Source organism: Haliotis rufescens, unplaced genomic scaffold, assembly GCF_023055435.1.
Source record: "Haliotis rufescens isolate VD_foot unplaced genomic scaffold, xgHalRufe1.0.p SCAF_6, whole genome shotgun sequence".
Taxonomy (NCBI): Eukaryota; Metazoa; Mollusca; class Gastropoda; order Lepetellida; family Haliotidae; genus Haliotis; species Haliotis rufescens.
Genome location: NW_025964334.1, coordinates 9,685,399 through 9,698,984, shown reverse-complemented (window position 1 = coordinate 9,698,984; position 13,586 = coordinate 9,685,399). Strand labels below are relative to the sequence as shown.

The 13,586-nt window shown below is 39.7% G+C and overlaps 1 protein-coding gene across 1 annotated transcript; it reads right to left on the bottom strand.

Annotated features, from left to right (window-relative positions):
- Positions 1-325: 325 nt before the first annotated feature.
- LOC124151661 (CD9 antigen-like) lies at positions 326-9,176 on the bottom strand. The gene is made up of 7 exons (XM_046524241.2): positions 8,904-9,176; positions 4,327-4,527; positions 3,573-3,647; positions 2,893-2,985; positions 2,504-2,596; positions 1,597-1,680; positions 326-581 (listed from the first exon to the last, which is right to left on the bottom strand). The coding sequence occupies exons 1-7, from the start codon at positions 8,949-8,951 to the stop codon at positions 528-530; spliced, it is 648 nt and encodes a 215-aa protein (XP_046380197.2). The 5' UTR covers positions 8,952-9,176; the 3' UTR covers positions 326-527.
- Between the last annotated feature and the right edge of the window lie 4,410 nt (positions 9,177-13,586).

Below are 13,586 nucleotides of genomic sequence, written 5' to 3'. Positions count from 1 at the left end.
TTAAAATGTCTACCGACAATGACTCAGAAAGAAGTACTTTCCTATAAATATTAACAACCGCGGTGATGCTGCCATCAGATCGGCTGTTTCAGTCAGAGGTAATTGCCACGTCATGGTGGATTTCTTGATGAAGAAGGTGCATGCACAAACAATTATCACAACCCCTCCCATGGATCATAACCCTGTTGACGACACTGAACTTTACAGTTATTGGTTTTCAAAGCATTGGTAAAAGAGTCAAAACTTTATGTATACCTAGACACATTGTAGAATAGTTTTAAAAATTCGTATCAGAAATACATTGTTTACAGAATTGTCAAAAAAATTATGTATGGCTTAATAACTATTGCAGACATAATGTTTCGACAAAATACAAATATAGTTCCTCGATCTCTGGGACAAATACTGCCAAGAACCTGATTTCTTGTTCTTCTTCCAAAAGAAGGTGAAACTATTCCTACTCTCGATCCCTGGATTCTCAACTTTGCTGCCTTTTGCCCTCTCGTGCTTTGTGTCCCTCTTCAAAATCATTCCTTCCTTATGGCACAGCACAAACACATTGACAAAACCATTCCTAAGATCTGTGAATGAAGGAAAATAGTCATGGACCTACTGGAACATGTGCAAGCAGTATGACATATACATGAATATATTGGCATTATCAATGGACATTGGTTGATGTAATTACCAGAAGCTCGTCGTTAACCTCATAAGGTATAAAGACCCGTGAAGATTCCAGGGTAGAATAGGTCTTCAGGAATCCATGCTTGCCGCAAGAGGCGACTATGCTTGTCGTAAAAGCTAAAACTAACGGGATCAGGTGGTCAGGCCCGCTGACTTGGTTGATGCATGTCATTGATCCCAATTGCGTGGATCGATGCTCATGATATCAATCACTGGATTGTGTGGTCCAGACTCGATTATTTACAGACCGCCGTCATATAGCTGGAATATTGCTGAGTGCGGCGTTAAACAACAAACAACAACAACAACATAATGTATAAAACGTTAACACCAGAGAATAATAAGTGTTGTGTTACTGCCGAAACAGATTCCATTGGGTGGAAAAGGCAAAATAGCAGTGAAAATTCTAAGAATGGATCACTGAATCATCTGTAATGACACAGGGTGTCCAATGAATGCTTGGACTAATGGTTAAAACTAACGATTTGTATCAGTTACTTCTAAAGCGTAAAATATACGGGAATGTGGTTGTTCACAATTGTTTTAAAGTTGAGAGTACTTCTGAGACACTAAGGAATTATTTAATCAGTGTAGATAAAGGTAATTGTAGTTTCCTTAAAGGTAACCGTCAAGCGCTCATTCCAAGCGCTGCTTACCCTATTGTGTACGCTTAAGTCATAAGAGGGAGCTATAACAGTGGTTGTGTGTGCAGAAATGAAATTCCAATGTGACGTAGTTAGATCACGTGTTAGTTAGATCTTCCAACCCTTTTAGTATCGCTTGATGGCTTTCTTTACGAATATCTTATAACCAAGGAAACGGGAAACATACGGGAGATTGGCGTTTACAACATATGACTAAATGTGAAACAAATTATGTGTTGGCGCAATGAACCCACCAACCCCCACTTACCATAATAAAAGCTGCACCGAAGGCGACTCCAGCCGTTACCATGAGGTTAGGTGACAATGTTTCAAAAAACGCGTCCGCACAAGGCTGTAAATCAGAGATGTAAGTTTCAGGAAGATTTTCAGCGTTGTGTGAAGAGGCAAACAAGTTTTTAATTTATAAAATGTATAATGTTTTCAATTAAATTTGAAGCAAAATATTCATTATATATGTTTATAATTGGACTCGTGAAGATCCGGGATAGAATAGGTCCTCAGCAACCCATGCTTGCCGTAAAAGGCGACTATGCTTGTCGTACAAGGTCAGGCTCGCTGACTTGGTTGATGCATGTCTTTGATCCCAATTGCGTGGATCGATGCTCATGATGTCAATCACTGGATTGTCTGGTCCAGACTCGATTATTTACAGACCGCCGTTATTTAGCTGGAATATTGCTGAGTGCGGCGTAAAACAACCAACCAACCAACCATTCAAATATAATTGAACAAATGCAAAACCCTTTCCATAATCAGAGTCCACTATTTATCATGAGCATGTGTTAATGAATCTCTATCAAATAATAATGGCACCAGGAGACATTAAAGCCATTGAAGACTTTCATTCAGAAAATAATTAATAAGATCATTTAATATCTGTAAAAACAGTAAAAAATATCGTGGTTTTCCTTTTCTTTGGTCATATCAATACTTCTCATACGGAGTGAGTGAGTGAGTGAGTGAGTTTGATTTTACGCCGCTTTTAGCAGTATTCCAGCAATATCACGGCGGGGGTCACCAGATATGGGCTTCACACATTGTACCCATGTCGGAAATCGAACCCGGGTCTTCGGCGTGACGAGCGAACGCTTTAACCACTAGGCTACCCGACCGCCCCTCTCATACGGAAAATAATCAGTAATCAAACTACTAACCGTCATGATATTCTCTGCTTTGCAACCAGTGTTTAGAGTCACGATAGCGATGCCATAGTCAGTAGCACCATGTTTTGCTCCACAGCAGTCAAACTGAAATATGAAGCGTTCAAGTAAAAAATGTCATCACTCTCTTGTTAAGGGAGCTGAGAATAAAAAATTCGAGCGCACGCAAATCCAAGGGGGTAAAATGTAGCGTTCACTTTGGGAATGAAATCTGCCGCAATATCCATAGAATTGTTATTATGTGATGTTATTATGTCAAAATATACGCCATTAAACACATATAGAAATCGTATGGTCCTTATTTCAATCGTTAGTTCATTCATCTGAATTGTATTTTCCCACAATGTTTCTCATAAGTTTTGAACAAAAGGAAAATGCCATACTGTATTCTGGAAATTGTTCATATAGGTCTTCGAATCTTCGTTGTTATAATCCTTCACTTTGGTCATTAGGTGATCCCCAAAAGACTCTTTCACCTGAAAACAATAGTAAGTATATTAAATTAGATACATATAATTAGATATGGTGTGTGTGTGTGTGTGTGCGTGCGCGCGTGCGTGCGTGCGTGCGTGCGTGCGCGCGTGCTTGTGTGTGTGAGGTGAAATGGGGTTTAACATCGCGTCCAAGGTTATTGCACTTATATAGCGACGTGCATGCACGTGTGTGTGTGGCTGCTTGAACCTGTTCGGACTGATGCCGATTAATAGCCAACTGACATACCATGGCGCAGTTTAACATGAATAACACAGTATACTGACTCTCAGCCGAAAGTTCTTGTTTCTGACCTTTAATGCCGAGCGCCAGACAGGGTAACAACAAGTACCATCCCTTAACGCCTTTTGGTATGTCGCGGCCGTGGATCGAACCCCGGACCTTCCGCTCTCCGGGCGGACACTAGACCACGGAGGCGGTCTCGTGTGTGTGTGTGTGTGTGTGTGTGTGTGTGTGTGTGTGTGTGTGTGTGTGTGTGTGTGTGTGTGTGTGTGTGTGATCACTGGATTCAATTTTCTGTAGACTGAGGAATGGCTTCATACGCTAGTGAAATTCTCTCAATGATACTCACAACATCCATTTGCGTCAAAACGACCACTCCAATCGCAAGCAGAATGGTGGAGATGATGAACAAACCTATGAAGAACTGAAATGATAAATATGCTATCATCACTATCACTATAATTATCATTAGATGTATCAGTATCATATGGTATCATAATTAACACAATAAGTCTCCAAGAATCCTAATAGTTAGAAAGACATCATAGTTTGTTCACAATTCATTTCATTTCTTGTTGGAACTCACGCGAAATAGAAACTTATATCAACTTCATACAAATTGCACTATTGTTCAAACATATAACAATATATCAGATTAAATTATTATACTTCGGTTGGTTTGTTGTTTAACGCCGCACTCAGCAATATTCCAGCAATATGACTGCGGTCAGACAATCCAGTGATTAATTTCATGAGAATTGATCCACGCAATTGGTATCGATGAAATGCATCAAACAAGTCGGATCAGAAGGTCCGTGGTTCGAATCCCATCACGGGACTCGGCAATTTTATGGCCGCTACATTGGCCCCCAACGTGGGGCTGACCATGCACTCCAGTGATTGATATCATGAGCATCGATCCACGCAATTGGATGACATGCATCAACCAAGTCAGCGAGCCTGACCACCCGATCCCGTTAGTCGCCTTTTACGACAAGCATAGTCGCCTTTTACGGCAAGTATAGGTTGCTGAAGACCTATTCTACCCCGGATCTTCACGGGTATGCAAGTTGTGATTCACCTACATGTTACTGACAACTTACCACGACTAGTAGACACTGGCTCATTCGGACGGTTCCACAGATTCCAATAATTGCTAAGAGGATGATGACAGCTCCAACACCGATGAAGACGTAAGACCCTGCATACAACGCATTAAAGCTGTCGGAGTCATCTATGTATTTGCCTGCATCCGCATCAACGCGTAACCATATGCCCAGACCTGTGACTCCCAAGCCAATCAGCTGCAACAATATACATTCAACTCATTAAACAGAGACACGAACAATAACATTCGTGTTTGTTTGTATGTGCGTTTATAAACTCCGCAGTCAGCATCATAACAGTTATAAGACAGCGGTCTGTAAATAATCTGGTGTGGACCAGATAATCCTGTGACTGTTATTATGAACAATGTTTCACGTCGTCGTGGCACAAAGACATGCAGTCAACCAGGCGATCCATATAGTCGCCTCTTAGCATGGGTTGTTGATCAGGACCAACTCTAACCCGGAATCACTAAGGAGGACTTATACCGTATTCGACGTAATAAGCGCCCCGCTCTTATAAGCGCCCACGGCAATATTTGCTAATATATTTGCTAGTGAACAATCCCAATTATCACCCCTTCCGATTGATCAATGTACACAAGAATTATTTATTCGTGTATAATACGTGTGTTGTATGCATCCTTAATAATGGGAAATTAAATTCTGGAAAAATATATCTGTTGTATATAAACATTTCAGGCTGTCAGCATAAACAACGAAATTAACGATCTTTCAACTCTGTTGTTTTTCACCAAAATTATATTCTAATAAGAGCCCCCTATTTCTATTGTTGAGAGCGCCCTGGGCGCTTGTTATGTCGAACACGGTAAGTCTTTATAGGAAAACGTGGCAAAGTTTTACAAAAACAGCGACAAAATCCTCTCTATAAGCTTAAGAAATTTCTGTTGAAAGCTAAGCCCAGTGTACGAGTCTGAGATGATGAAAGCATGTATTTATGTATCACTATCAGGTGTTCGTGAAAAGGTGAGCGTATCCTGCCCTACCGGGGTCACCCGTCACAAACACATGCAAATGCACGTAAATAGTTCACCTGAAAAAAAACATAAGAACCTGTGGTACAAGTCAATATTGGGAATTGAATCACACAACATTTTGTTACTTGGTAATGTCCTCCACATGTCTACCATCCCACTATTTGACAGCTTTACTAAGTCTTCGAATGTCGTTGCCCTGATCAAACAACTTTTGAGCAAGAGTTGCATGATGCCCTTGAAATATTCGCTGACAGAGCAATATTCAAGTGTATCTAAAAAGTTGTGACATGTAGACCTTTAGATTATTATTTTTTTATTTTTTTTGTTTAACGCAGCACTCAGCAATATTCAAGCTATATGACGGCGGTCTGTAAATAATCGAGCCTGGGCCAGACAATCCAGTGATTGACATCATAAGCATCGATCCACGCAATTGGGATCGATGACATGCATCAACCAAGTCAGCGAGCCTGACCACCCGATCCCGTTAGTCGCCTCATACGACAAGCATAGTCGCCTTTCACGGCAAGTTTGGGTTCCAGAAGACCTATTCTACCCCGGATCCTCAAGGGTCTAGACCTAAAAGGATGGAAGAGGGGCACGTGTGGCCCAGTCGTCTAAGGCGCCGCGATTCGCTGTGCAGAGTTGCGTCCTATGGGCACGCCAGAAACCTATGATTGTGGGTTCGAATCCCGGTTCGCTCCGATTATGTTTCTAGGTCTGTCAGCACCATACCCGTGCTCGTGGGTTTCACCGAAGTGGTAAACGTCTGAAACCTGCATCACTTCGGGCTTTCCTCCCACATTGAGCTGACACGCCGTGATATAACTGGAATATTGTTAAAAGCGGCGTTAAACCAAACTCACTCACTCACTCAAAGACTTGAGTTGCGGTAATATAACACGACATAAAGCAAGTCTGTTATATGATCATTATTGAAAGTGTTTTCGTGCTTGTATTTGAAATGTGTATAAGTCAACCAGAATGCTCACATGGTTGCATGTGTCTGCATAGAGTAGTCGATGCTTCTTTAATTTCTAAGGAAAAAGCTATGATCATTTTCTAATTATTATTATTATTATTATTATTATTATTATTATTTTAACCAAACTCACTTTTAAACTAGCTCTGTAACAGATAGTCCATCAAAAAAAATAATTCCAATTTTATTCGTAGATGGGAAAGTCCGAGTAACTCTCCATTCCTTAAAAATAATGGAGCAGAGGCCCATTATTTTTAAAGAATGACAGCTACGAGGAGATTCTACTACTTAAACCTCATCCCCACTTTTACATTTTGACAAACTATTCTGTTGTGGAACATATTTGAAAAAAACCCAGAAATCTTTGTTGTGTGTATTTATACTGCGTGAGTCGCCCTTGCGTGATGCACGAGGAATACGTTCTCTGTCGCTGTTGCAAGAGCGCTAAGCTCGGTCACGAGCTGATTTTTACAATGCATGGTTCACGGCTCTTCGTAGTTTTGTTAGGCCCTAAACTAGTATTTATCAATCGCTTGCACATTGTCAATACATGCAGATGGGATTAATAGGAAATATAGAGACCCGAACAAGGATATATATATTACCTGATTTATTTTTCTCTCGTCAAATTGCTAATTGCTATTAATATGAACATTGTTGTAGATAACCCGCTCTAACACAAAATATATACATATTATTTTGAGCTTTTAGCATTATGCAAAATTATGAAAATATTTAATAGTTAATACCTTCACGTGACGCCGTAGCTGAGTTTCACAATTACACGTTCTCAAATCAAACGTTGCGGGTTCGAACCCCGCTGGCGACACATATTTTCGGAAAAAATGAAATTATTCACTTGTCAATAGATTTAAAACATAGTTCTGTCTATTCAAAGTAGAAATTAATTCAAATGTTTTTTCAAGATAATGTATAGTTGACAAACAAGTCTCCATTCCTGAAAAATAGGATGACGTCACAGATGTGTTTAAGAGTTGTTACAATTACTAATTACATGTTATCGTCATGGAAAGTTCATTAAGATTGAAGACGCTCTGTAATCGAGAGGAAATGTCCTTTTGAAACCCTGGACATTTATGGAAGAGGATTGTTGACAGCAACACCGCAGGGACACAACGCCCACCTGTTATCAAGAGGGAGTGCTATGTCAATTACAATCAGTTATGGGCTTTATCCCGCGCGTTCGGCTGTAGGAAAGTTGCTCTGCACTATTACTGGACACGAACAGGGCGGTGTGTAACATTACCTTGGGTCGCGGTACATGTCGCGGGTCATACTAGTAGAACATGACACGCTCACCTGTTTCGGGAACATGCATTTACAATGAGCTTTATGGGTTACACCCTTGTCGCTAATTGTTCAGGGGATACTCATAATGGGTTTTTACCGGCGTTTTACTTCACAAAGCTACATGACGGCGGTCTGTAAATAATGGAGTCTGGACCAGACAATCCAGTGATTTATATCATGAGCATCGATCCACGCAAATGGGATCAGTGACATGCATCAACCAAGACTAGTAGTAGTAGTAGTAGTAGTAGTAGTGATATATAGATATATATATATATATATATAGAGAGAGAGAGAGAGAGAGAGAGAGAGAGATATATATATATATATATATATATATATATATATATATTTATATTTATATATATATTAGATGTATATATATAAACAGAGTGGATGGTCACATTATACTCTAAAAGGAGACTGCGCACTGTGTCAATTTGCAGTCCTAGCAAGTTTATAACAAAGTCATCAAAATCAACTTTTTTGTCTCCATATCAAGTTAACCGTTAGTATGTCCCATATATATATATACAATTTATTAGATAATGTCTCAGGGGTACGGTTGGCTGGCCTAGCTGTTTACGCGTTCACCCGCCATGCACTCACTCATCCACCCACCCACTCATCCACCCACCCACTCATCTGCCCACCCACTCACTTTGTGCAATGACGTCTGATTTGAAATGAACCCGAGGTCGTGATGCTCACAACTCCACACCTAACTAGATTACTGAGCTCGTGGTATTCGCTCTCCACATGACTCCCCGGTGTACAACGTGTGATCTTGCTGGAATATTGTTTATAGCGACGTAAACCCGACCCTCACTCAGTCGTAAACACGCTTCATTTCGGTGGAGCAGGAAACGCTCGTCTGTCAGTGAACACCTTGTATAATCTGAATGTGATTGTGATGCGTTAACACATGCTTAGATAGTTAGAGTCACACAATTGACTGTTCTTTCAGCGGATATTCTTTATGATCATAAAAAGAGTTTTGTCGCTAATATTCTATTTGCAACGTTAATCGACACGTGCTTACCCCAAATTTCATCAAACATTCAAGTAATCAGCCATTCACACGCTAAAATGAAAACTATGTGTACTTGTTGATACTAAGAGGATCTTGTGGTTCACCAGTGTTCATCACATGTTCATATTCAGGGAAAGATGTAATCAGCCATTCACACGCTAAAATGAAAACTATGTGTACTTGTACACACTAAGAGGATCTTGTCGCCCATCAGAAAGACAATATCATACAAGAACAACGCAGTACTCACCAAGAACAACGCGTTGAACGCGTTCATCAAACACTTGAGTGAACACATGATTACTTGAGTGTACGTCCACACAGAAACAATGACACCAACAGCTACGCTCCACAGTATATCCTTCACGACGCTATCCCTCTGACACACTTCCAACACTGGCTTAATTGTATGTGTACTGCGCTTGTACCGGGGACAGGTCACTGCGGTGGCCCACCTGAAACACGCTGTGCAGGATCTGTATTTACACGATCCAACACACCCGCCAAGCTTTCAATTCACCAGTCACCGTGACCTGGTCCCACATGATAATGCAGCGACAGTTACAGTAGTGGTTTCCATTGCTCTAATGCGCCCTTTGACTATTCAAAACCGGTTTTGACGCTTAACGGGGTAGTCGACACCACCAATTAGGCTTAAGTTACTTCTCATGTTAATAACGTGATTCACAGTATTAAATCGGATTTTCTTTTTATAATCTTGAAACCAGTTTTGTGTTGTTTAGTTTTTGTCTGTTTTTTTAATTAGTAGTAACGATTATCATCACAACAAATACCAGTGTATTGTTTGCTTAGGCTATATATAATATACCATATTTAAACACTTAACTTTATTCTTTTTTGCATATTTATGAGAAGTTTATTATAATTATTCAGCACTTTGTACATATCCATATGCTCACTGTATGCTATTTTTAAATTATATATTTCCAACTTCATTCTTAATTCTAAAATTGTAAATTGTTTATATCTCTGATGTTGTATTATGTTTAATTCTATGTAAGGAGAATACGTGTGTCCAATCTTATCGTCTTTAAGACAATAAGATATGTTTAAACTTAAAATAAGGCCATTCAAAGCTTTCGACCCAAACTATAAGTTAAAAACGTAATGAGTTTCTTTATAGAGGTATTAAGGAAAAATCTAACACCAATATTTAAAATCATAAATGATGAATAAAGTATGACGAAATAAACAAGTGTATTTATTCTGACATCTCTGTCACAAATTGTATAGGGATGGTGTGTTTAACTATTAACGTATTATCTCCTGGTATCATCTGGGTGTTTTCTAGAATGACGCATTTATTTATTTGTTTAGTAGTTTCAGTCATTCACTTATTCATTCATCTATCAACTTTTCATTTATTCAATTTATCATATTTTTTGAATCGCCAAAATCCATAACGAGTTTGTCCACGTTTTCATCTATTAATCTTACTGACATTGCAACTTTAGTCTTACACTCCAGATCAATACTATTTTAACTAATATCACCACATTCACCACATGCAGTTCTGTGTAACCACTGCATATATAGCAGTACTATTGACATGTACTATGTGAGTGAGTTTGGTTTTACGCCGCTTTTAGCAATATTCCAGTGATATCACGGCGGGGGACACCAAAAATGGGCTTCACACATTGTACCCATCGGGATTCAAACCCGGGTCTTCCGCGTGGCGAGGGAACGCTTTAACCACTAGGCTACCCGACCACCCCACACGTACTATGTTCACAGAATGGAGGATAAAAATGTTTATCATCCAAAACTGGCTCCCACAGGAGATATCGCTTGGATAAGATCAAGCGATATCTACACTGTAGATATCGCTGCAATGAAATTACATCACAATGCTTTGCAGACCATTGTGACGTCACTGGTTACCATGACGTCACAATCAAATGACATCACTAATGGCTCTGCTACTGAAGCTGTTAGCAGTACTTTTTACACTGAAGACACTGCTAATTACTGTCTACAAATTGAAAAAGTTGGAAGAATGATTTTGGATGATAAATAAAATCTCACCCTCGTGTCTTTTGATATCAAATATATCAACACTCGTTGATAAAAGTGACAAAAATCCTCCGCAAGCCTCGGAATTTTTCCACTTTTATCAACTCGTGTTGATATATTTGATATCAAAAGACACTCGGGTGAGATTCTCTATTTAACAACAAAAATACTTAATATCGATAAGAACTTTACAATACGATGAGGGGATATTGACAAATGCAAATATGACATAAAATTCAAGAACAGGTTGATATTACCAAAATAAAATTATTTGTCCATGTGATTAATGACATTGCTTTATTTAATAATCTGTGGATGGTTGTAATAGGAGGAAGCGGAAGGAAGATGGGGGAGGCTGGCGGTGGGGGTAGGAGGGACAGGCTATAGGGGGGAGTGGAAGGAGTAGGAGGAGGGGGAATAGTGAGTGAATGTTTTGTTTGTTGTTTAACGCCGCTCTCAGCAATATTCCAGCCAAATGACGGCGGTCTGTAAATAATGGAGTCTGGACCAGACAATCCAGTGATTGATATCATGAGCATCGATCCACGCAATTGGGATCGATGACATGCATCAACCAAGTCAGCGAGCCTGACCACCCGATCCCGTTAGTCGCCTCTTACGACAAGCACAGTCGCCTTTTACGGAAAGCATGGGTTGCTGAAGACCTATTCTACCCCGGAATCTTCACGGGGATGAGTTGTGAGGAGTCTGTCAGTTATATTACGGTGTATCAGCTTAATGTGTTACGGGAAGCCTAAATATATGCACGTCATTTCCTATTTAGTGGTCCACACGATTAACTAGTATTGTGACGGCGAATTACAGTGTATCTTGAAGACGTCAATGTCTCTGTACTTACACAGGGGATTTCCAGATTTGACGCATCAGTGACCAAATTTATGTCCCACGCGATTCCCTATTTTGACTTGTACCTTAAGTTCCCGTGTTTTTTCAGGTGAACAATTGACTTGCCTTTGCATGTTTTTGTGACGGGTGCCGGTGGGCCAGGATACGCTCATCTTTTCCCGAACACCTGGAATCATCACTATTTCAAGCTCATGATATAGTCGGAATCGTACAACGGACTCTGCTTTTAGCAGACATTTGTATAGAATATGGAAAAGGGTTTGTCGCTTTTTTTTCACGACAGTAGTGACATTCATTCAAAGTTATTTAATATGTCTAATAATATCAATATAAAATGTTGTGGGAAAAAATATATCAGACCGTAGCTAGGGAATACAAGCATGTTTGGTGATATATGAAAGTGATCAGTATTATGTTAAGTGCATTGTGACGGACAAAACCCATGACATAAGCTGACATAACATCTGGTCCAGTTAACAGGCGTTGAAAGAGAAAGTAATTTTCGGTGTCGTATTCCGTTGACGTGTTATCTGTTTCGATTCGTGGAAGCAAGCGTTCCTATGGCTCTGTGAATATGAATTAAAACGCTTCATTACAGGGCAAACCCTGGTGTGATTTGATGGGCTTTATAACCAATCACATGTTAAGATAGACACAATTTTATGGATAACAACTTCTTCAATACTGTGAAAAGCGACGTTTCGGTATAGATCCTTATACCGTTGTCAAGCAAGACTGAATTCTGTACTATGTCCCTCATTCAGTCTTGCTTGACAACGGTATAAGGATCTATACCGAAACGTCGCTTTTCACAGTATGGAAGAAGTTGTTATCTATCTTGTCATCCGTCAACTTCTAAGTAATGCCTATCAAACAATTTAACAATCACATGTTTTCTGCAATACCCATTTGCTGGATGCAGTTGTGAGTATGGTGGTACAGTTTATATTTGATAGATACGTAATACTAGTATTACGTTTGAGTAAGTGAGTGAGTATGGTTTTACGCACTTTTTGGCAATATTCCACAAATATCACGGCAGGTGACACCAGAAATGGGATTCAAACATTTTACAAATATTGTAAATCGAATCAATACCTTCCGCGTGACGAGCGAACGTTTGCCACTGAGCTACCCCACCGCCCTGGTGCTAGTATATATTATTGGATGAATTAAAAAGCGTTATATAATGTCATAATATCGAATGAAAATGAATCGTAGTTAATAATTGTTATAATATCATAACGATTGGTCCAGTCGTCTAAGGCGCCGCGATTCGCTGTGCAAAGTTGCGTCCCTTGGGCACGCCAGAAACCTATGATTGTGGGTTCGAATCCAGGTTCGCCCCAATTATGTTTCTAGGTTTGTCAGCACCATACCCGTGCTCGTGGGTTTCACCGAAGTGGTAAACGTCTCACCTGCATTACTTGGGCCTTACCTACCACAATAAGCTGACATGCCGTGATATAACTGGAATAATGTTAAAAGCGGCGTTAAACCGAACTCACTCACTCACTATAATATCATATATATATTTTATAATAGTTTAGATTAAGATTTATACATACATTAAATATGACAATAATGATTTCAGTCAATTACATTTCGTCTTAAGTCCAACTATGACCTTAAATCTAATACCACGTTTCTGAATGACAGCCACATATATTCCATGACCTATGTATGCAGACAATCTATGATATCTGATACTTGGAAACCTCTGTCATACTAAGCTAAGGTCATACGTTATCACAGATGCAGCTTGTTCTATTTATGCCACCTGTCAGTCTGTCTATCAAACAGTGACACTAGCATGATAGTCAGATTGGAGGATAGCCTACACCGGTCCACTCGGCGTTTTCCGCTTCCTGCCGGATACCTCGGGCACATGTGAAGCTTGTCTCCTGTACCATCATTATTTGATAGTGATTCATCAACACATGCTCATGATAAACAATGGACTCTGATTATGGAAAGGGGTTTGCATTTGTTCAATTATATTTGAATGGTTGGTTGGCTTGTTGGTTTT

Bases quoted from the DNA above. Each gene is read 5' to 3' on its own strand.
- LOC124151661 (XM_046524241.2), bottom strand. From the start codon at position 8,951: ATGTGTTCACTCAAGTGTTTGATGAACGCGTTCAACGCGTTGTTCTTG. The intron at 4,528-8,903 runs GTGAGTACTGCG...ATATTGTTGCAG, and splicing joins CGTTCAACGCGTTGTTCTTG to CTGATTGGCTTGGGAGTCAC. The intron at 1,681-2,503 runs GTTAGTAGTTTG...TCTGATTTACAG, and splicing joins AAGCAGAGAATATCATGACG to CCTTGTGCGGACGCGTTTTT.